Source organism: Melopsittacus undulatus, chromosome 7, assembly GCF_012275295.1.
Source record: "Melopsittacus undulatus isolate bMelUnd1 chromosome 7, bMelUnd1.mat.Z, whole genome shotgun sequence".
NCBI lineage: Eukaryota > Metazoa > Chordata > Aves > Psittaciformes > Psittaculidae > Melopsittacus > Melopsittacus undulatus.
This window is the reverse complement of record NC_047533.1, coordinates 28022158-28038254: the sequence shown is the minus strand read 5'-3', so window position 1 is coordinate 28038254 and position 16097 is coordinate 28022158. Positions and strand designations below refer to the sequence as shown.

General features: G+C 44.9%; 2 protein-coding genes across 2 annotated transcripts in view; one reads left to right on the top strand and one right to left on the bottom strand.

Annotated features, from left to right (window-relative positions):
• SCFD2 (sec1 family domain containing 2) overlaps window positions 1–8914 on the top strand; it is a 191707-nt gene extending 182793 nt beyond the window's left edge. Inside the window, exons 8-9 of the mRNA XM_034064956.1 lie at window positions 3216–3335; window positions 7224–8914. Coding sequence (XP_033920847.1) covers window positions 3216–3335; window positions 7224–7316 — 213 coding nt within the window. The 3' untranslated portion in view covers window positions 7317–8914. The remainder of the gene's footprint in view (window positions 1–3215; window positions 3336–7223) is intronic.
• A 1434-nt stretch (window positions 8915–10348) lies between these two features.
• On the bottom strand, window positions 10349–14455 carry RASL11B (RAS like family 11 member B). The gene is made up of 4 exons (XM_034065029.1): window positions 14274–14455; window positions 14130–14186; window positions 12785–12861; window positions 10349–11928 (listed from the first exon to the last, which is right to left on the bottom strand). Exons 1-4 carry the CDS (start codon window positions 14395–14397, stop codon window positions 11461–11463), a joined length of 726 nt encoding a protein of 241 aa, XP_033920920.1. The 5' UTR covers window positions 14398–14455; the 3' UTR covers window positions 10349–11460.
• Window positions 14456–16097: the final 1642 nt, after the last annotated feature.

The window sequence follows — 16097 nt, the reverse complement described above, 5'->3', positions numbered from 1 at the left end:
GCTTATTATCATTGATACCAAGTGCCTTGCACAGCAGTTTGGGTTCTGGTGATCAACGTGTTTCCCTTTTTCCACCTACTCAGTGAAATTAATTGGTTTCTAGTTGGCAAGAATACCAGATGCATTGGTGTTGGTGTCCTGGTTGGCAGAGTTAGCCCTCATGGGACAGTAAAGGTTTTTTCTGCTGGCTTTCCTCAGAGGAAAAAAAAGGCTGTTTTGTGAACCATGAGAGCAAACCTGTCCTCCAGCCCCTTCCTGCTTCAGTTTTAGAGTTTTATTGCCCGCTGTTATCCCACTTTCCCATCTTTTCCTCTCCATCTCCTCCATACAGACACACCAGCAAAGAGCCCTCTAACCACCATTGTCCAGAGGAAATGCAGTATGGTGGGCTCAGAGCTGGAGAGAATGGCCTGATGTCCAGCTGGGACACTCAGAGAACCATGCCTCCTTCTTCCTTTGGACTCCCTCTCTTTGATGTAATGGCTTTGCTTTATTCTTGGTTAGTCTTTCTAATTGCCTGAGATAACGGTTCAAATTAATTTTAATACATGGCATTTTGAACTGAAAGTGAATTGTACTTGGGAATCTTTGCAAACTTCAGATTTCATAGTAAAAAGGATTCAGAGGCCTTGGAAATGTCCCAGAACAGCCAAACTTTAGAAGGGTCCCAGAACAGGTTGCTTTTGTTGCAGTCCATTTCAGTTCTTCTTCTGTATTACAGAAATTAGTTGTGTTTAGCTACACACAGCCAGTTCCTTCAAAAGACAGAGCCTTGGGTGGTTGTATTATCAAACAAAAAAATCTTGGCAGAAACTTGCATTCTTAACAAAGCCAAATATTTTGTACCCAGAGTATTGTCCTCCTTCAAAACACTTGTGCATAGCGTAACAAAATTACAGATTCCAGGACCCTTTTCATTGCAATCCTAATTTAATTTAGAGTTTGCATGCCTAATAGTATTTTTAATATGCATTTCTGGAATTTGTGGTTTGAACTTTAGTCTTCTGAAAAATAATAAGTTTTATATAGGCACCATGTGTTTGGATCTAGGTTTATTTTGACTGAAGGAAATGATTTGTCAGGACATTTTCTCTTTAGTACTGCCATGAGAGCTTGTGCTTTCTGATTAATATCCTTATACTGGGTGTCCTTTCAGCGTGTCCAGTGTTATGCACGCATGCTTATCACTTTCTTGTCACTAGGAAAGACATTAAGAAATAGAGGGTTTATTCAGTATCAAGTCGCTGAAGTTCAAGCTCTTTGCATAAGTCTTGTGTCATTCAGAAGCTTCATGAAATGGAATGGAGCTGTTTGCTCTGACAATACAGTTAGAAAGAGCAAAGAGCCAAGGAAAGGAATAAAACACTAATTCATGTATTACCTCAAAGTACTATAGCAGAGCATTTTATCAACTTTTATCCTCACCATCTTTGTGAGCAGTTATTTCTTTAACCTTGTGTCACTGCTTACAGCAATTACGGCATGAAATACTCTGATATTTAACAAGTAATAGTTCTATTTGGACTGCTTTGTAAGTTAATATTTAGATCTTACTTCAACTTCTCATGGTGTTTGTAATAAGAATGGACTTTTTTCCATTTGTGGTTGACACTGTGTTATATGCAGCTAGTAAGAAGCAAGAAGTCTGATGCAAAAAAGTGCATAAAGAAAGTCTTTGTAAGCTCTGGTGTATCCATTTAATTGGTCTTTTGATGTAAATGGAAAATTGCTCAATATCACACCAGAACTGCAGGACACCCTGATGAGTTGCAGTATATATGCTATCTGTGCCATCAGCTCAATGAAGATGGCTGGCAAAGTGGGGAAGATTGAAAGAATAGACACCCAATACACAAATACTCAGCTCACTAATACATCTGTCTAAGGCTTTTTGTACTGCTTTCAGACTCTCGGGGCATTTAAAAGCTCCTTGTCTGGGAAGCAGCACTGAGCAGGGAGCCTTCTGTAAACAATATCCAGGTAGCCTGGAGAGAGAGCAGGCACCTCCCCATGCTTGCTTCAAAGGGAAGAGTGTCTTCTGAAGGTTGCCAGTCAGAAAGCCTGACAGAGCTCCAGGATGAAAAGCTGCCCAAAAACTAAATATAGGACAGGCACAGAGAAGGAATAGAAGATCTGTGCTCTTCAGAACCGGAGCCATAGGGATCAAAGGTAGCTGCCCTGGTGGTGAAAGCAAAGGAGCTCTGCTCTGCCCAAACACAGGTTAATGACCACTTTCAAGCTGTTGAGTGAGTGCTGTTGAAAACCTGCACTTGTGGAAGGAGAGGAGGCAGAGTCTAAAAAAGAGCAAATTAAACTGTTATCATTGCCACTTTTTGCAGCCAAGCATTTGGAATGTTTTATACTCAAAGGTGATGTGACTTGCAATTACAGTGGGCTCCACTGACTGGAGCAAAGGCATTGGCAGGGGAGTGTGTTTTATCAAGAGTTTACTGTGAAACAGCAAAGTAATCAGACTTCTAAAAGTGTTTGAGAAAAACTGATGTAAAGAATTACCTTCACATTTAAAATGAAAATGTGGGTTTATGGAGTTTTAACTGAAGTGGAATGTTTGTGCCATTTTAATGATAATTGGGGAAAAATGAAACAAGTATTTTGTTTGAGCTGAAGTTTCTCTAGATTATTTATAACCTGGTCATAGATGTGTTGAAAACTGTAAAATGAAACAAGCTAGAAACTGAATTTATACTATAACGGACCCAATTTATTTTCATTGGATGAATTGTAAAGGATTATTCGCCAGACTGGTGAAAACACATTACTTGCAATTCTTTCCACTGCTGACTGCAGGTAGAGATTCTAGCATGTTTAGGCTGGACTTTTTGCTTCTCCTGGGTAGTAATTTACCTCTCATTCCTTAAAGCTTCATGCATACATGTGCATCCAGCCAAGTAATCTCCTCCCACTTCGGGAGAGAGGAGGAAACAATGAAGGAATAGAAGGGAAAGCCCTCATGAGAAACTTCCCTAAGTTTTATTGGAAGCCATGAGGATTCCATTTCCCTGAAAACAGTTCATTAGTTGTAATAGGGCATCAACCCCACTGGTTTCCCTCTCAGCTGCTACAGAGACCAGCATTCCATGAATATTTCTGAGCTTCCTCATTAGTCTTCCTCCAGCAGCCTAGGGAGTGGATCACTGCTAGTCCATGGGTTTGAAGCAGAGCAACTACAAATAATGCTTTCCTTCATTTTATAGGTGAATCGCCCTCACCCTGGTGATCATCCTCTTCTGATCATCTTTATGGTTGGTGGAGTCACAGTCTCTGAGGTCAAAATGGTGAAGGATCTAGTAGCAACACGCAAACCTGGTACCCAGGTAAAAAGAGCTCTAAATACACAGTTCCTGTGGGAACAAAGACTAAGAAAATTCATCAGATAATGTTCCCTATAGCAATGGTACCAAACCTACACAAAGCCACAGCCACATGGGCAGGAATGGTGTTAGGATTTTGTTGGTGAAACATCTGTAGGCAGCAAGTGTTCAGGCACCAGAGATCTTTTTTTTACATGTTAGAGCCAGCAATAAAACTTCAAACTCAGGTTGGATAGTCTGTAATAGATGGCATTATTCCAAAGGGGCTTTCATTGTGTCTCAAAAGATTTGTTTTGTCATATTCTTTATAAAGCAAAATATTTGATGTCCAAAAGGCTACAGGTTCCCTGGCAGTACATCTACGGTAGAGTGCAGGGATGCTCAGAAGGAGCTGCCAAGGATCTGGGTACCATCTGGTGGCACCCAGTGGTGATTATCCAAGAAAATCAATTAGCACTGCTGAGAAGCAAAATAAATTAGCCTGAATACAGCTGTACTGTTTCTGGACCAAGACATCTATCTCTGTTAGATACCTGATCACTAGAGCCCTTACGTAGCCTGAAGTAGGTGATGTGGAGGGAGCCCTAAGTCTCTGCAGCCCTTGGATATGCTATTGGCCTTCTGGAAGGGAAGCTTCAGTAGCATCTGTCCATCCACTCCCTGGCAGCAGAACTTGACTACAGCAGCTGTCATCTGAGTGGAGTGGGGAGGGAGAGGAGGAGGATGGATGAGCTCTGGTGGCACCTAAGATGGTAAAGATCATTTAATTGCAGAGGACCAATCAGGTATCTGCTGAGTAGTGCAGATATACAGGGTAATCTAGAAACTGTAGAGAAGTAGAGAAGTGCTGTGCAACCAGCTGCATCATATACAGAACTCTGGTTTCCCAGGTAGCTTCTAAACATCTTATTTTCAGTCCCTATGGAATGCAGTTTTGATTAGTGAGAAATCATTAACAAAATTGAGCCAACCAAAGCCAGAGCAGCCCCTTGGTTTGACATGTGTTTTCCATGTTTTAGTTGTCTTTGCGGAGCAGTTTCAAGCAGTATTTTATAAGGAAGAGTGCCATTTCTTAGTGTTTCTTCCCCATTAGCCTATTGCTAATCCCCCCAAAACAGCAAATGAAATTCTTTCCCCTCATGGTGGTGGATTGAGTTGTGTCACACTGATGGACAAGTTAATCCACACCCAAAATGTATTAATACTCCCTGAAAGATAAGCAGAGGGTTAACATGTGAGTTGGTTGAGAACTATGCAGAGAGGCTTTCAGCTGGCTTTCTAGAGGGACTTGAGGCTTGACAGTGGTGACATGGGATCTGGTGTTGCTTTGTTTTAGCTTAACCCTGGCAGCAGGTCACCCTCTGAGGCAGATTCCTAAAGAATTTTAAGCTTTTACTGCATTTGCCCTTTGTCCAAATGTGCTGTGTTAGAGGTGAAAGGACTCTGGGGGAGAGGTGGGAGGAGGAAGAGAAAGAAGAAAAGAAGCAGTTGTGCAAGTCTCTCATATAGAAAAGAGGTTATGAGTTTGTTGGATTTACCTGGATTTCTGCACTCTAGCTGTGAATGTGTGCCACCTGTTTGGGATTATTCTCTTTTCAAAAGCCAGGCATTTGTCTAACTTGAGCCAGCATTTAACAGAGCTTTTTAGTGGTGTTCAGGCAATCAGGTTCGGGGAACACTGACCTCCCAAGTCCCTTCCAGTCAAACAAAGCCCTGACATTTATACTAATTATTGGCTCTTGGAGAAATCGAGAGACGTGTGGGTGCAAAAGTAAAGAATTGAGGAGAGCAGCAGAAAAACTGACAGAGTGCACTGATTACTACAGCAGTTGTTTGGAGTTGAAGCAAATGACATTTAAATGTGGAGTGGGAGACACATGTTTCCATCCACAGAACTGCTCCACGTCTCAATATGAATGTCAATTTTATTTCTCGCGGAGCAGCACAAAGGAATACAGTATTTCCTACGTGGAGCCTACTTTCAAATAAAGCTATTACCTTTTTTTTTCCACTTTAAGGAGGAGAGTAAAATACAGGAAAGGGCATGAGTGCATGTTTCACTCTCCCTCCTCCCAGCAGACACAACCATCTATGTGGCTGTGGCTGAGGGAGGCAGGCAAGAGAAACCACGCCAGATGTAACATCAGATGTTAGCTGCATCCTTCCCTGCTGGGAAGGAGCTGCCCATGGCAGCACAGTGGGTTAGGATGGGAGCTCCTGGCTCCTCCACCTCAGCTGCCCTCAGGAGGGGTAGCCCTTCAGGTGAAGCATCAAAGACAAGTGTGCTGTACTGAACAAGGTCGGCAAAGGAGGTACGCTGTCCTGAAAAGACCAGCCTGGAGAAGAGATGGGCATTACTTATCTGTGCAATTCCCCTCTTCTCTGTAAAAATGAAGGAACAAATACTCACATTTATCCCCCTCAATGAGCCCAGATATACTGGGTTATACAGAGATACTGGGGGGAAAGAGACGAAGTCCCACTGTATTTATCTGCATCCTTTCTCAGGCGTTAAAAGTTGCAGATCTCTTTTTTCTCTCTGGACTTGTTATTAGTTGCATAAATCCCCTCAGGGTTCAATGGTGGGACTCCAAAAAGAAATTGCTTTTATCTGGCAGTGGCTATTGTTGATGTTTGGCTCATACATGCAGAAAACTTTGGTAACATGTCCCCTCGTGTTTTTCAGACTTAAGCTGCGTGATAACAAGATGAGCACACACTGTGCTTAGTCTGATTCTCATGTAATATAAGTAAGACAATGTCAGCCTTTGGCATCTGCAAATTACAGAGTTTTTTAGCCTTAGGAAGAAGAAGAGATAATCAGTGTCAGTTTGCCACAGATTGTGTGGGAGGACAAGGGAAGAAGTGAGGGGAAGATTATCAGCAGTACAGAAGGGATCTTTTCATTATTTGAAGTGAAAAGATGAAAGAAAGAACAACAAAAAAAGTTGAAATGCAGCACTGTCACACGTTGAAGCTGCATGATGAAGAGCACAACTAGTTTGATAGCTGCTACAGGAAATGTATAGACAGGCATACTCAGTTGTTGATGCTTGTGCTTCCTCTCCTCAGATTTGCACTGAAGAAGCAAATTCATTTTCAAGTGGATTTGTAAAATAAATCTTGCCCCTACATCCCTGCCTTCAATCCCTATGGATACTGCTGAGCTTGGGGCTTTGCAAGAGCAGTGTCCTACAACTTCAGCCACGGCTTAGCTCCACTCAGCGAGAGCATACACACTTGCTCCTGGCTTTGCAGTGCAGATAAGCCTTCATCCTAGGCACCTGCATACTGGTTTCCACTGAATTAAAACAGGTACCTGCATGTAGCAGGGTGTGTATCATGGTTGTAGTGAGCAACAGTTCCATTCATCGGACCCATCTTGGATTAAAAATTTGAATGAACAATAGCAATAGCATCGAGGCTGAGCATTGATTCTGTTGTGCCTGTGCCTGGTCCTAAGTGAGTTTTGAACAGGGACTGTGGCTCCCTGCAGCAGGCTGGCAGCATTCCTGTTGGTGCTCACCTTACCTTCAATTGTGAGGAAACAGCTTTCACTCAAGTCTGTGTTATAGGGAGGGAAACCCCTGCTTCATCAGCTGGTGCCTCAGTAAGCACAATGGCAGTCACAACAAATCACTGGGTAAGATGTTTGTAGAAATGTGTCAAAGCACACATTCACTAAGAGTACAATGCTACCAGTCATTATGCTCCTTAAACTGATTTAACTACAGTTATTAGCGAGCAGTTTCACTGAGAAAGTTGTATTGCCCTGTCAGGAAACACCAGAAACACACAGCATGCCTAGTGCTGGGTGAAGCAAACACCTCATATCCACGGTTCATTAGGACTGGGATCCTTTTGACATGTTTTTTTTCCCCCCCCTTTCAGGTAATGGTGCTCTCCTCTGCGCTCCTGACACCAGGTAGTACTATTGAGTTGCTATTTGCCACAGACCATCTCCAGCTTCATACTGATATTTGATGGGGGAGGATCTGTGGAGAAGATGAGTGAGTGCCTCAGCTGGAAACATCAAATCCCTGGTGTGTCACTGTTCCCGATAGCCCTACAAAATATGGCATGTGCCCTGCTGTAGTTATGGCTCCAGCTGAAACAGCTGGGTATCTGGCTGCAAGGGAACATGCACAGCTCACAGGCAGCTCTTCAAAATGATCCACAACTCCCCCCTCCTTAACAATAGCACCATGCAGTGCTGAATCACCCCAGCCCCTCTTGGCATGGTGAAGATGATCACTTGTCATAATTCCCTAGAAAAGGAGCAGCTGAGGACCAGGTGATGATGAATTTGCACTCCCCAAGCAGTACTTTTTTTTTTTATCTGGAGTATTCCTAATTATTTCACTGGCGTTGCTTCTGGAGGGACTGAAATGCTGCTAAGGGAGTGAAAGGCCAGCAAAATCCACCCTCTCTGTCATGCTACCATGCAAAACACATGTGCCTTACACAGGGTTAACAGCCTCTGCTCTTACTTTGGCCCACACCCCGGAGAGGTGATGGAGCACAGCCCTGATTTAGCTGGCAGAGCAGCTCCCAGTCCAGTGGTGCTCTCATCGCAGGACTGGTCCAGTCAAAGAAGCAGAGAGCTGTACTCAAGGGCTGCGTTGAGTGGCTGCTTCTCTCTCAGATTCCTGTTTCCTGCTCTAGTTTCTCAACCCACAGTCCCAGCAGAAAAGGCTGTTTGTAATGGCACACTTCTCTGTAGGTTTATGCAGGAGGACATATGGGCTCTAGTGGTTTGATGATAACCCTGGAAGATTCCTCCCCTCATATGCATTTAGAAAACAAAATGAGAGAAAAAAGAAGCACGATCCCATTTCCAAGAGGCCACAGCACAGATTCTGTCTTGAGCTAGATTTCTGAGCAGCAAGATTAGAAAACAGCTTTTATTTTTAATTTATGATCACAAAAGAGCTGCTATCAAATTTGGTTATGTGATTTCTCTTTGTAAAACTTTGCTGCGATCTGCGATAAAAAAGCAGCAGCCAGTGATTGTGATTGCCTATAGCACCAAGCCTTCCAAATTACAGTGTAAAATGGTGGAGCTCTAAAGCTGCATCATCTTGCTTCATCCAAAGGATGCTAAGACTGCAGCTTACACTGAGATGAGAATGTGAAATTGTAAGTGACATTCAGTCTATCAGAGCATTCTTTATTATGCCAAAGGAATAGATTAAATGGGAAGTAGCTTTTTAACCTTTGTTCATTGGTTAGGATAAGTTCTCTTAAATGTTTATAATGGCCTTCAGAAGAGGGTTCATTTTAATCTAAATTCACTTTTGGGTGGCTGGGTGGAAACAATGGACCAATTATAAAGCATGGACAATGTCACCTCTATGGAAAAGAAATTTGTAAGAACGGCTATAGAATGGAACTTTGTGCTATAAAAAAAGAGAATTATTATGAGATTGCAATGTTAAAAGCTCAAGAAATAGTTTGAACTGAGCAACTGAAAGCAAATAACCAGTTTCTTTTTCTGTCTTCTGTACTGTTTAATCTTAGAATATAGATGTTTTGTAAATTCTGTAATCAATAAAGCAATGCTCTCACAATGCCAAACCTCATCCATCTTCTCCTTCTCTCCTAGTACACAGAGTTACACACGCCAGGACTGCATATTCCTGCAACCCCTTTTTCTTTCACTTTATTTGTTTGTCCCAGAGAACCAAGACCTTTTGCCTTGGGAGGTGTCCTAGAAGGTTTTCCACACCCCGCTGGCAGCAGAAAGACTCCCTTACATCCAGTGGCCATTGCTGGTCAGTGAGTTCAGCTACTCACACCTGAGATACTGCTGCTACTTTCTGGTGATAATGGAAGGTGGCATTGGTGGTCTCTCCCTCATGTGTCTTTCATCAGATGCTCTGAGGTTTCTGACTTGGCCAACTAAGGGCGTGCTGTATGGGATAGCAAGGAGAGGGGGGAAGTGTAACTGTAAGCAGACACTAGTGCTCTTGTACTTCCTCTGACTGAGGCAGATACTAGTGATCCAGCCACCCACACACACTTTGCAGGAATCTTTTCAGCCAGTGGGGTCACAGCTGAAATGGCAATGGACTCTGGGGACTCGGACATCCTCTTGTACTCAAGTAGCTGAAGAAAGATGGTCACAAAAGCCCGGAGCTGAGTCTTGCCAGTGGCCCTAGTGTAATAGCTGCTGATTTGTAGGAAATAGCTGTAGCAGCTACACATAGCCTGTGTGCCAGGAAAAGGCCAGGGGGTGTGCTGATCAGATGAGTAGGAACAGCACAGAAGCCACTTCACTTGGGCAGGTCCAGGACCACAGCAAGGAGTGCCAAAGTCCTCTGCATGTGACACTAAGTGATACTCAAAAGATAGGAAGAGGGGAAAACATGAAGCCAACTTTGTCAAGCAGCTTTACTACTGTATTAATAAGCTATGCAGTATTTGGTGATTTAATAAGCCCAGATGAGAAAAGCAAGCTCAGCATTATTTGCAAGTCTGATCTTAAACCACTTGGCTAGCAACTCATGCTCAGAAAGATTATCAGCAGTAGCACCTTGTCAGGGTTTTCCTGCACCAGGTATTACAGCTGTATGCTAACCAGGTGAGCCCATGTGCAGCCGCCGTCCTAGTCCCAGCATACACAGCCTCCTCAGGAAGGGTATTAGTAACAAGATAATTGAAGACTTGCACTCTGATTAAGTTCCTCATTGTGATACAGTTCCATACATAAAGTTTGGGCTTTTTTGGTTTGTGTTTGTTTTGAGAAAGTAGCAGTCACTTGAAAGATTTAGTGCTCTGTCAGATTTTGACCTACCTCACACCCTTCCTTTCTCACTGGGGAATTTGAAATTTGCCTCATTCAGTTCCTGTCCTACAAGGATTTCTTAAAAGTTGTAAAGCTGTTGTAAGAGCTTTTCCCCCCTGTGGTTTATGCTAATGTACATTAACTACCTTGAGAAAGCTCTAGCTTTGTCTCAGCATTTCACTGATTATTGCCCATTGCTTCTCAGGCACACAGAACACACAGGAAGAGATGCAATTCAAAAGTTTAATATTGAACCAGGCAGTAAGGAGGAAAAGTTCACTCCCTAGGAGGAGTAACTGTACACAAAATAAATAAGTTACAGTTTAAACAAAAGCACAACCGGCTTTTTAAAGTGCAAGTATATAAGGCCCTCAGGCTGTGAACTCCATTGGCTCAATGTAAAAAAAAGTATATATACATATATATATATATATATATATAAATATGCCACATGTTTAAGGATGAAGACAGACTGGCTCAGCTCAGAATATGCCACCAGCTTCATTGCCTGGAGCCAGATGTGCTTCACACCACACTGAATCACAGCCACATTCTTTCTGTGCCTATTGCACAAGGGAGAGAGAAGAGAGGTGTCATACTGACAGCTGTAATGGACTCCACCTCCACACTCATTCCTCAAAAGCTCCAAGTTGAATCATTTTAGTCTGTAAAAAACCCACAAGTTATATGTAAGTAGATATGTTTACACCCTTGCATACAAAGAAATCTCATCAGGTTGTCAGCAATACCATAGCTAGTAAAAAAATAAAGGACCATTGTTTACAGTCTTGATACCCAGTCCTATCCACTTATTTTACACTTATTTTTACAGAGCAATTTCATGTTTGCTTATTTGAGATAAACAGTTCTGCTGTGCAACAAAATTAAACAGATACATCATGCTGTCCTTCATCCATGGAAAAATAAGACTCAAGTGGTTACTTCTTAACAGTGAACTGCAGTTCAGGGTGTTTCCCTGCTCAAGTACAGGTTGAGTTACAGCTAAAAGGTTGTTTCTGCACAAATGAAAGCCAAAGCCATACCACTGAAGAAAAGTAAACTGAAAGCTTGTTTCATTTACTGACAAGTTCCTTTCCCATTTGAAAATAATCATTCTCCAAGTCACATTCTAGAACTATTTCAAGAGGTTTTGGTTTTTTTTCTTTTCCTTTTCTAATCTGTGACTACTTTTTTAAGCAAATGCTTAAAAACTCCTATAGCCATGCAGAAGACTACCTGAACCATCCTTCTTTCACAATGCCTTGGACTCTAGATGTGCCAGTGTTAAACACCCCAGGTTTCAGTCTCTGGCTAAGCATTGGGAAGACAGAGTCTCTGCTGTCAAACAGAAGTGACAGTCCTCACTTTGGCAGACAAAGCTTGCTTAAACCTTCTTTTCAGATCCTGCATGTTGGGTGATTTTGGCCGCGGAATAAGAGAGGTTCTCCTTCTCTCAGGGGTGCTGGTTGTTTGCTGCCTATTGACCTCTCTACAGAGGAGATGGAAGGCATTGAAGACATTGTTATAATTTTCACTGACAGATACTTCATAGAAAGTACAGCCCAGCATGTTGGCCAGCTGAAGTCCCTGCTGAGGCTCCACCTCTTTGATGTGCAAGAGATCAGCTTTGTTTGCAACAACAACAACAGGAACTGTGTTTCCTGGATGCAACTGTCGAATGTGATGGTAAAGGTGACTGAGTAGTTCATAGCTCTTACAGTCTGTGATGGAGAAAACTATCACCAGGGCATCTGCCCATCGAATGCATCTGTTCAGCTGCTCATTACAATCCAGACTGTGTTCATGGATCTGAAAAATGAATGGTCTCAAATTAGATAGATGATGTCATAAAAGATTAAAGGTACTTGTCTTTAGGAGTCTGTGAAGCCCAACAGCTTTTTACAGCTTCAGATACATATATTTGCAATTCACATTGTAAGTACAAGCTTAATCTGAGCACAGTGAATAAATGCATATGTTGATTCAGCTGCAAAAAGCTGGAATTTAACACTGGTGTTTGCTATACTCAAATGGAAAATTGACCTGAGTAGTTCTGCATGCAGAGAAAGACTTTGTAGTCCCATAGAATGGGAAATTAACTGGCTAGACAGTAAGTCTGGGGAAGCAAAGATATGAGCTGGAAGCATTTAGACCTGGAGTGTTGCCCAGTTCAAAAAGGCAACAATCCAGCATTACTCAGGTCTATACATCCATAACTTTAACTTGTGACATGCTAATGAGCACAGCCACAATACAGACTTCACTTTGTCACGCACATTTATAAAGCTTGTGGGGAAGCGATCATGACATTTTCTTCTTACATACACTGTATATGCACAGAATTGTTTTGGGGTTTGTGTCCAATGCTCCCAATATACAGGAACAAGACACTCCAGTAGTTCAGACACTCAGAAGCCCTCCAATGTACAAACAATTCATTGAAACAGTGAGTTGCTTTCTTTTACTACCAGCATACTACAGGCACCCAACACATCTGGCTTGGCTGGCTAAAACACAGGTTACCACCTCTGCCACACAGAACACTGAACTCTGAAATGGACAGCAAAATACTTTCTAGAAAGACCATAACAAGATGGTTATGTGCAGAGAGAGACACACAAGCAAACACAAACTCAGAGCTGCTTCATGGCTGCATCTAGCTCACCTGAACTCCTGGAGTATCTTGCACTTGAATAGCCACCATCTCTCCATCTATCTGGATGTGCCTACTGTAGAGATTACCTGACAAGAACACCAACAAGTTCACAAATACAGCCAGCACTCTACAGACATAAGTTGCTTCTGCTGCCCATTAGTTGTGTACGCAAAGTTGCATTGCTGTTTATGACACAAGGAACCAGTGCTGCAAGCTTTTCATATATAACAGCCCATAAATTTATGGCTTTACTAAAAGCCTGGGGTTTGATCTTGTATTGACTTGTTTGGAAGCTTGGCATTTAATAATGTGCAACCTGGGACTTAAACACTTCTTAAAGACTGTCTTAGCTTAGATAAAGGTAAGCATGCAAAATAACCAGCTTTTAATACAGAAAAGCAGCTTGCTTTTAATTTATTATTTCCATGCTTTAGTGAAGCTCTCTGCTGGCTGGCCTGTAAAATTTGTTGGGGGGGAAGGAGGGTGTGTTTAGTTTTTCCAAGTAACTTCCTCAGCAGATGGGTGTATATTTTACATTCACATTAGACTTCCTGCTGCACTACACTCCAGTATTATGCGTATTAAGCTAGTACTGTCCAGATCATATAGTTGTTGGCATTCAGCTTGCCAAGAATAATGCAGTATTAGATTTGGAGAATACTTTCTTATTTTATCTAAAGGACTTCAAAGAGGAACATTTTCACCATATGAAGTAAGGCCTGTCAGAGACCACAGTGAAACATAGGGCTAGTGAGGCTGTGAGCATGGACAATGTATTTGCTGTGGTGGATGTGCACGTTCCCATGGGCTGCCAGAGCTGCCCAGGGCACAGAATTTAAGTGAGCAGCCAGCCTCATAACAGCTTGGGGGTTATTCAGTGCACCTACAGCCCCAACAGCTTTCAGCTCTTCCTTTCACACCTGGGACCTAGCTTAGGGCTAAGTTTTGTACTTTAACTTCCAGGATGCAGCCCACTATAAAGGTGGTGAGGCATTGGCACAGGATAACCAGACAAGCTGTGGCTGCCCCATCCCTGGCAGAGCTCAGAATCAGGGTGGACAGGGCTTGGAACAACCTGGCATAGAAGAAATTGTCCCTGCCCGTGTCAGGGGGACTGGAACTGGATGACCTTAAGGCCCCTCCCAACCCAGCCCACTCAGTGATTCCATGCCTTGCACCCCCCCTCTCCAAACCGGGTACCCCCCGAGCGGCTGTAGGGGTAGGAAACCACCGGCGGGGCAGAGGCTGGAGCGCCGCTGTCCCTTCCTCCCAGTAGACTTCCCCCTCAGCGGCCGTGGAGACCCCGATCCCCACGGCTGCCGGCGGGAGCCAAGCCACCCCTCCGCCTGCCTACCTGCGTTCCGCTCGTAGTCGCCGATAAACCGCCGTGTGAGGAACCGCACCACGAGCGCTGCGGACAGGCACAGACAGCCGTTAGCCGCGCTCCACCGCCCCTCACGGCCCCCCGCCGCCCGTCCAACGCCGCCGCCCCCCTCACCTGTCTTGCCCACGCCGCTGCCCCCCACCACCGCGATCTTGACGAGGCGGGGCCGTGCGGAGGGGCAGCCGTCCCCGCCGGGCGCGCATTCGGCGATGGTGCACATGCTCTGAGTCAGGCGCATCGCCGCTGCGCCCACCGCACCGCTCCGCGCCCACCGCTGCCACCGCGCTTTTCTCGTCCCCGCCCGCGACACAAGCACCGCCCCCTCTCACTCAGACCAATCAACGCTCCCGGCCGCGCCACGCCTCTCCCCAAGCCCCGCCCCACCGGGCTGAGGCGAGTGGCGGCGGGGGTAACCGGCCCAGGGCGGAGGGGCTGCGGGCAGCGCGGTGAGGGCTGGTAGCGGTCAGGGTGTGAGGAGAACCCTGAGGACGCTGTGAGACCTGCAGGCTCCTGGGGTGCCTCCAGCCGTAAGCGGCAGCCGACCGAGCCGTTAACCCCACCTCGGCTCCTCTCCGGGCTGTCTCGCCACGACCCGCCAGCCTGACCCGAACGCAGGCAACGTGTGTAAGGTTTAGTCCTCGGGCCGGAGGCATGTCAGCCCTGCGGCCCCGAAGGGCTGGGTGTCGGCTTGTGCACGCCCGGCGTCCCACACTGCACCCACATCCCCAGAACGCCCCTTTCCTTTTCCTTCCCCTTACCTTTCCCTTCTTCACTCCCTTCCACTTCCCCTCCAGCCCTGGCAAAACGCTTTCAAATCACCACCCAGAGCAGGAGCCGACTGAAACCAGAACGGCTGCAGCTGCAGAGGAAAGAATTGCAAGCAAGAGACGAGACTGGGATAGGTCTGTGCCTGCTGAGTTCGATTATAACGCACAGAAACGGGGAAAATAGAGTAAAACATGGATGTGAGTACGGGTAAAGACACTGCAGACGATGATGGCCAGGGAGGGGAAATATACAGGAGAGGTGGGTGGGGAGGTGGGGACGGCACCCGCCGGGTAGCAGTTGCAACACTTGCCGGCATGAGCAAGGAGCCTGAGCTCAAAATGGAGGAGTAAAACCTGCCCACCCCCCACCCCCCCCAACAAAGAGTGATAGGAGAGTGGTGAAGGAGGGGGATAAAACCACCCTCCTGTCCAGGAAAGACACACTCGTAGTAAAGGCCACTGGGTAACAGAGTGCTGATCGCACACACACAAAGCAATAGACCCAGAGTGTGCCTCAAAACCACAGCAGGGGCAGGGTTAAAGAGGGTCAGGGGTAGAACGGGGAGCCTGGTGATGGTGACTTTGGCCAAAGGCGGTCACCATCGCAGCAAACCTGCATTTGTGCAGAGGTGTCTATAAGCTGCAGAGCTACTTTTGCAAATGAAGAAAGATACCTGGGATATAATGAAACACACTGCTGCTCCTGCAGTAGTGCTGCTTTCCCAGATAGAAAGGGGAGAGCAGAGTCTATGAATGATGCCTGGAGCTGAGCAGCACTGGCTACAATAGAGAAGAAGCCCTGTTTGACAGTCACTGTCAGCAGGTGATGGTGATTTAGCAGAGAGTATATGGTAAGGCTAGCAAGGTCATAGGGGAAAATAATTTTCATAGATGCAGTTGAAAATGGGTATGGCGTAGATTTATAAAAAGGCATTCCAAGTCAGAAGGGAACAGAGGAAGAGACTTTATCAGAAGAAAATCAACAAGGCTGAAGGACTCAAGGACTTGAATACAAACGAAAGACTTCTTCATGCCAGAGCAGCAGAAATTATCTGGATGTTGCATCTTAAGCAAAGGAAAAGGTTTTCATAGAAGATCTCCTGGCAGCTTGGTAACTAAGGTCACTGGAAATAGAAACCTACTTGTAACAGTGAGGAGGATCACTCTTTCA

Excerpts from the sequence above, each read along its gene's own strand:
- RASL11B (XM_034065029.1), bottom strand. The coding sequence starts at position 14,397 with ATGCGCCTGACTCAGAGCATGTGCACCATCGCCGAATGCGCGCCCGGC. Across the intron at positions 14,187-14,273 it reads CAGCGGCGTGGGCAAGACAG|CGCTCGTGGTGCGGTTCCTC; the intron begins GTGAGGGGGGCG and ends GCCTGTCCGCAG. Across the intron at positions 11,929-12,784 it reads AAGATACTCCAGGAGTTCAG|ATCCATGAACACAGTCTGGA; the intron begins GTGAGCTAGATG and ends TTCATTTTTCAG.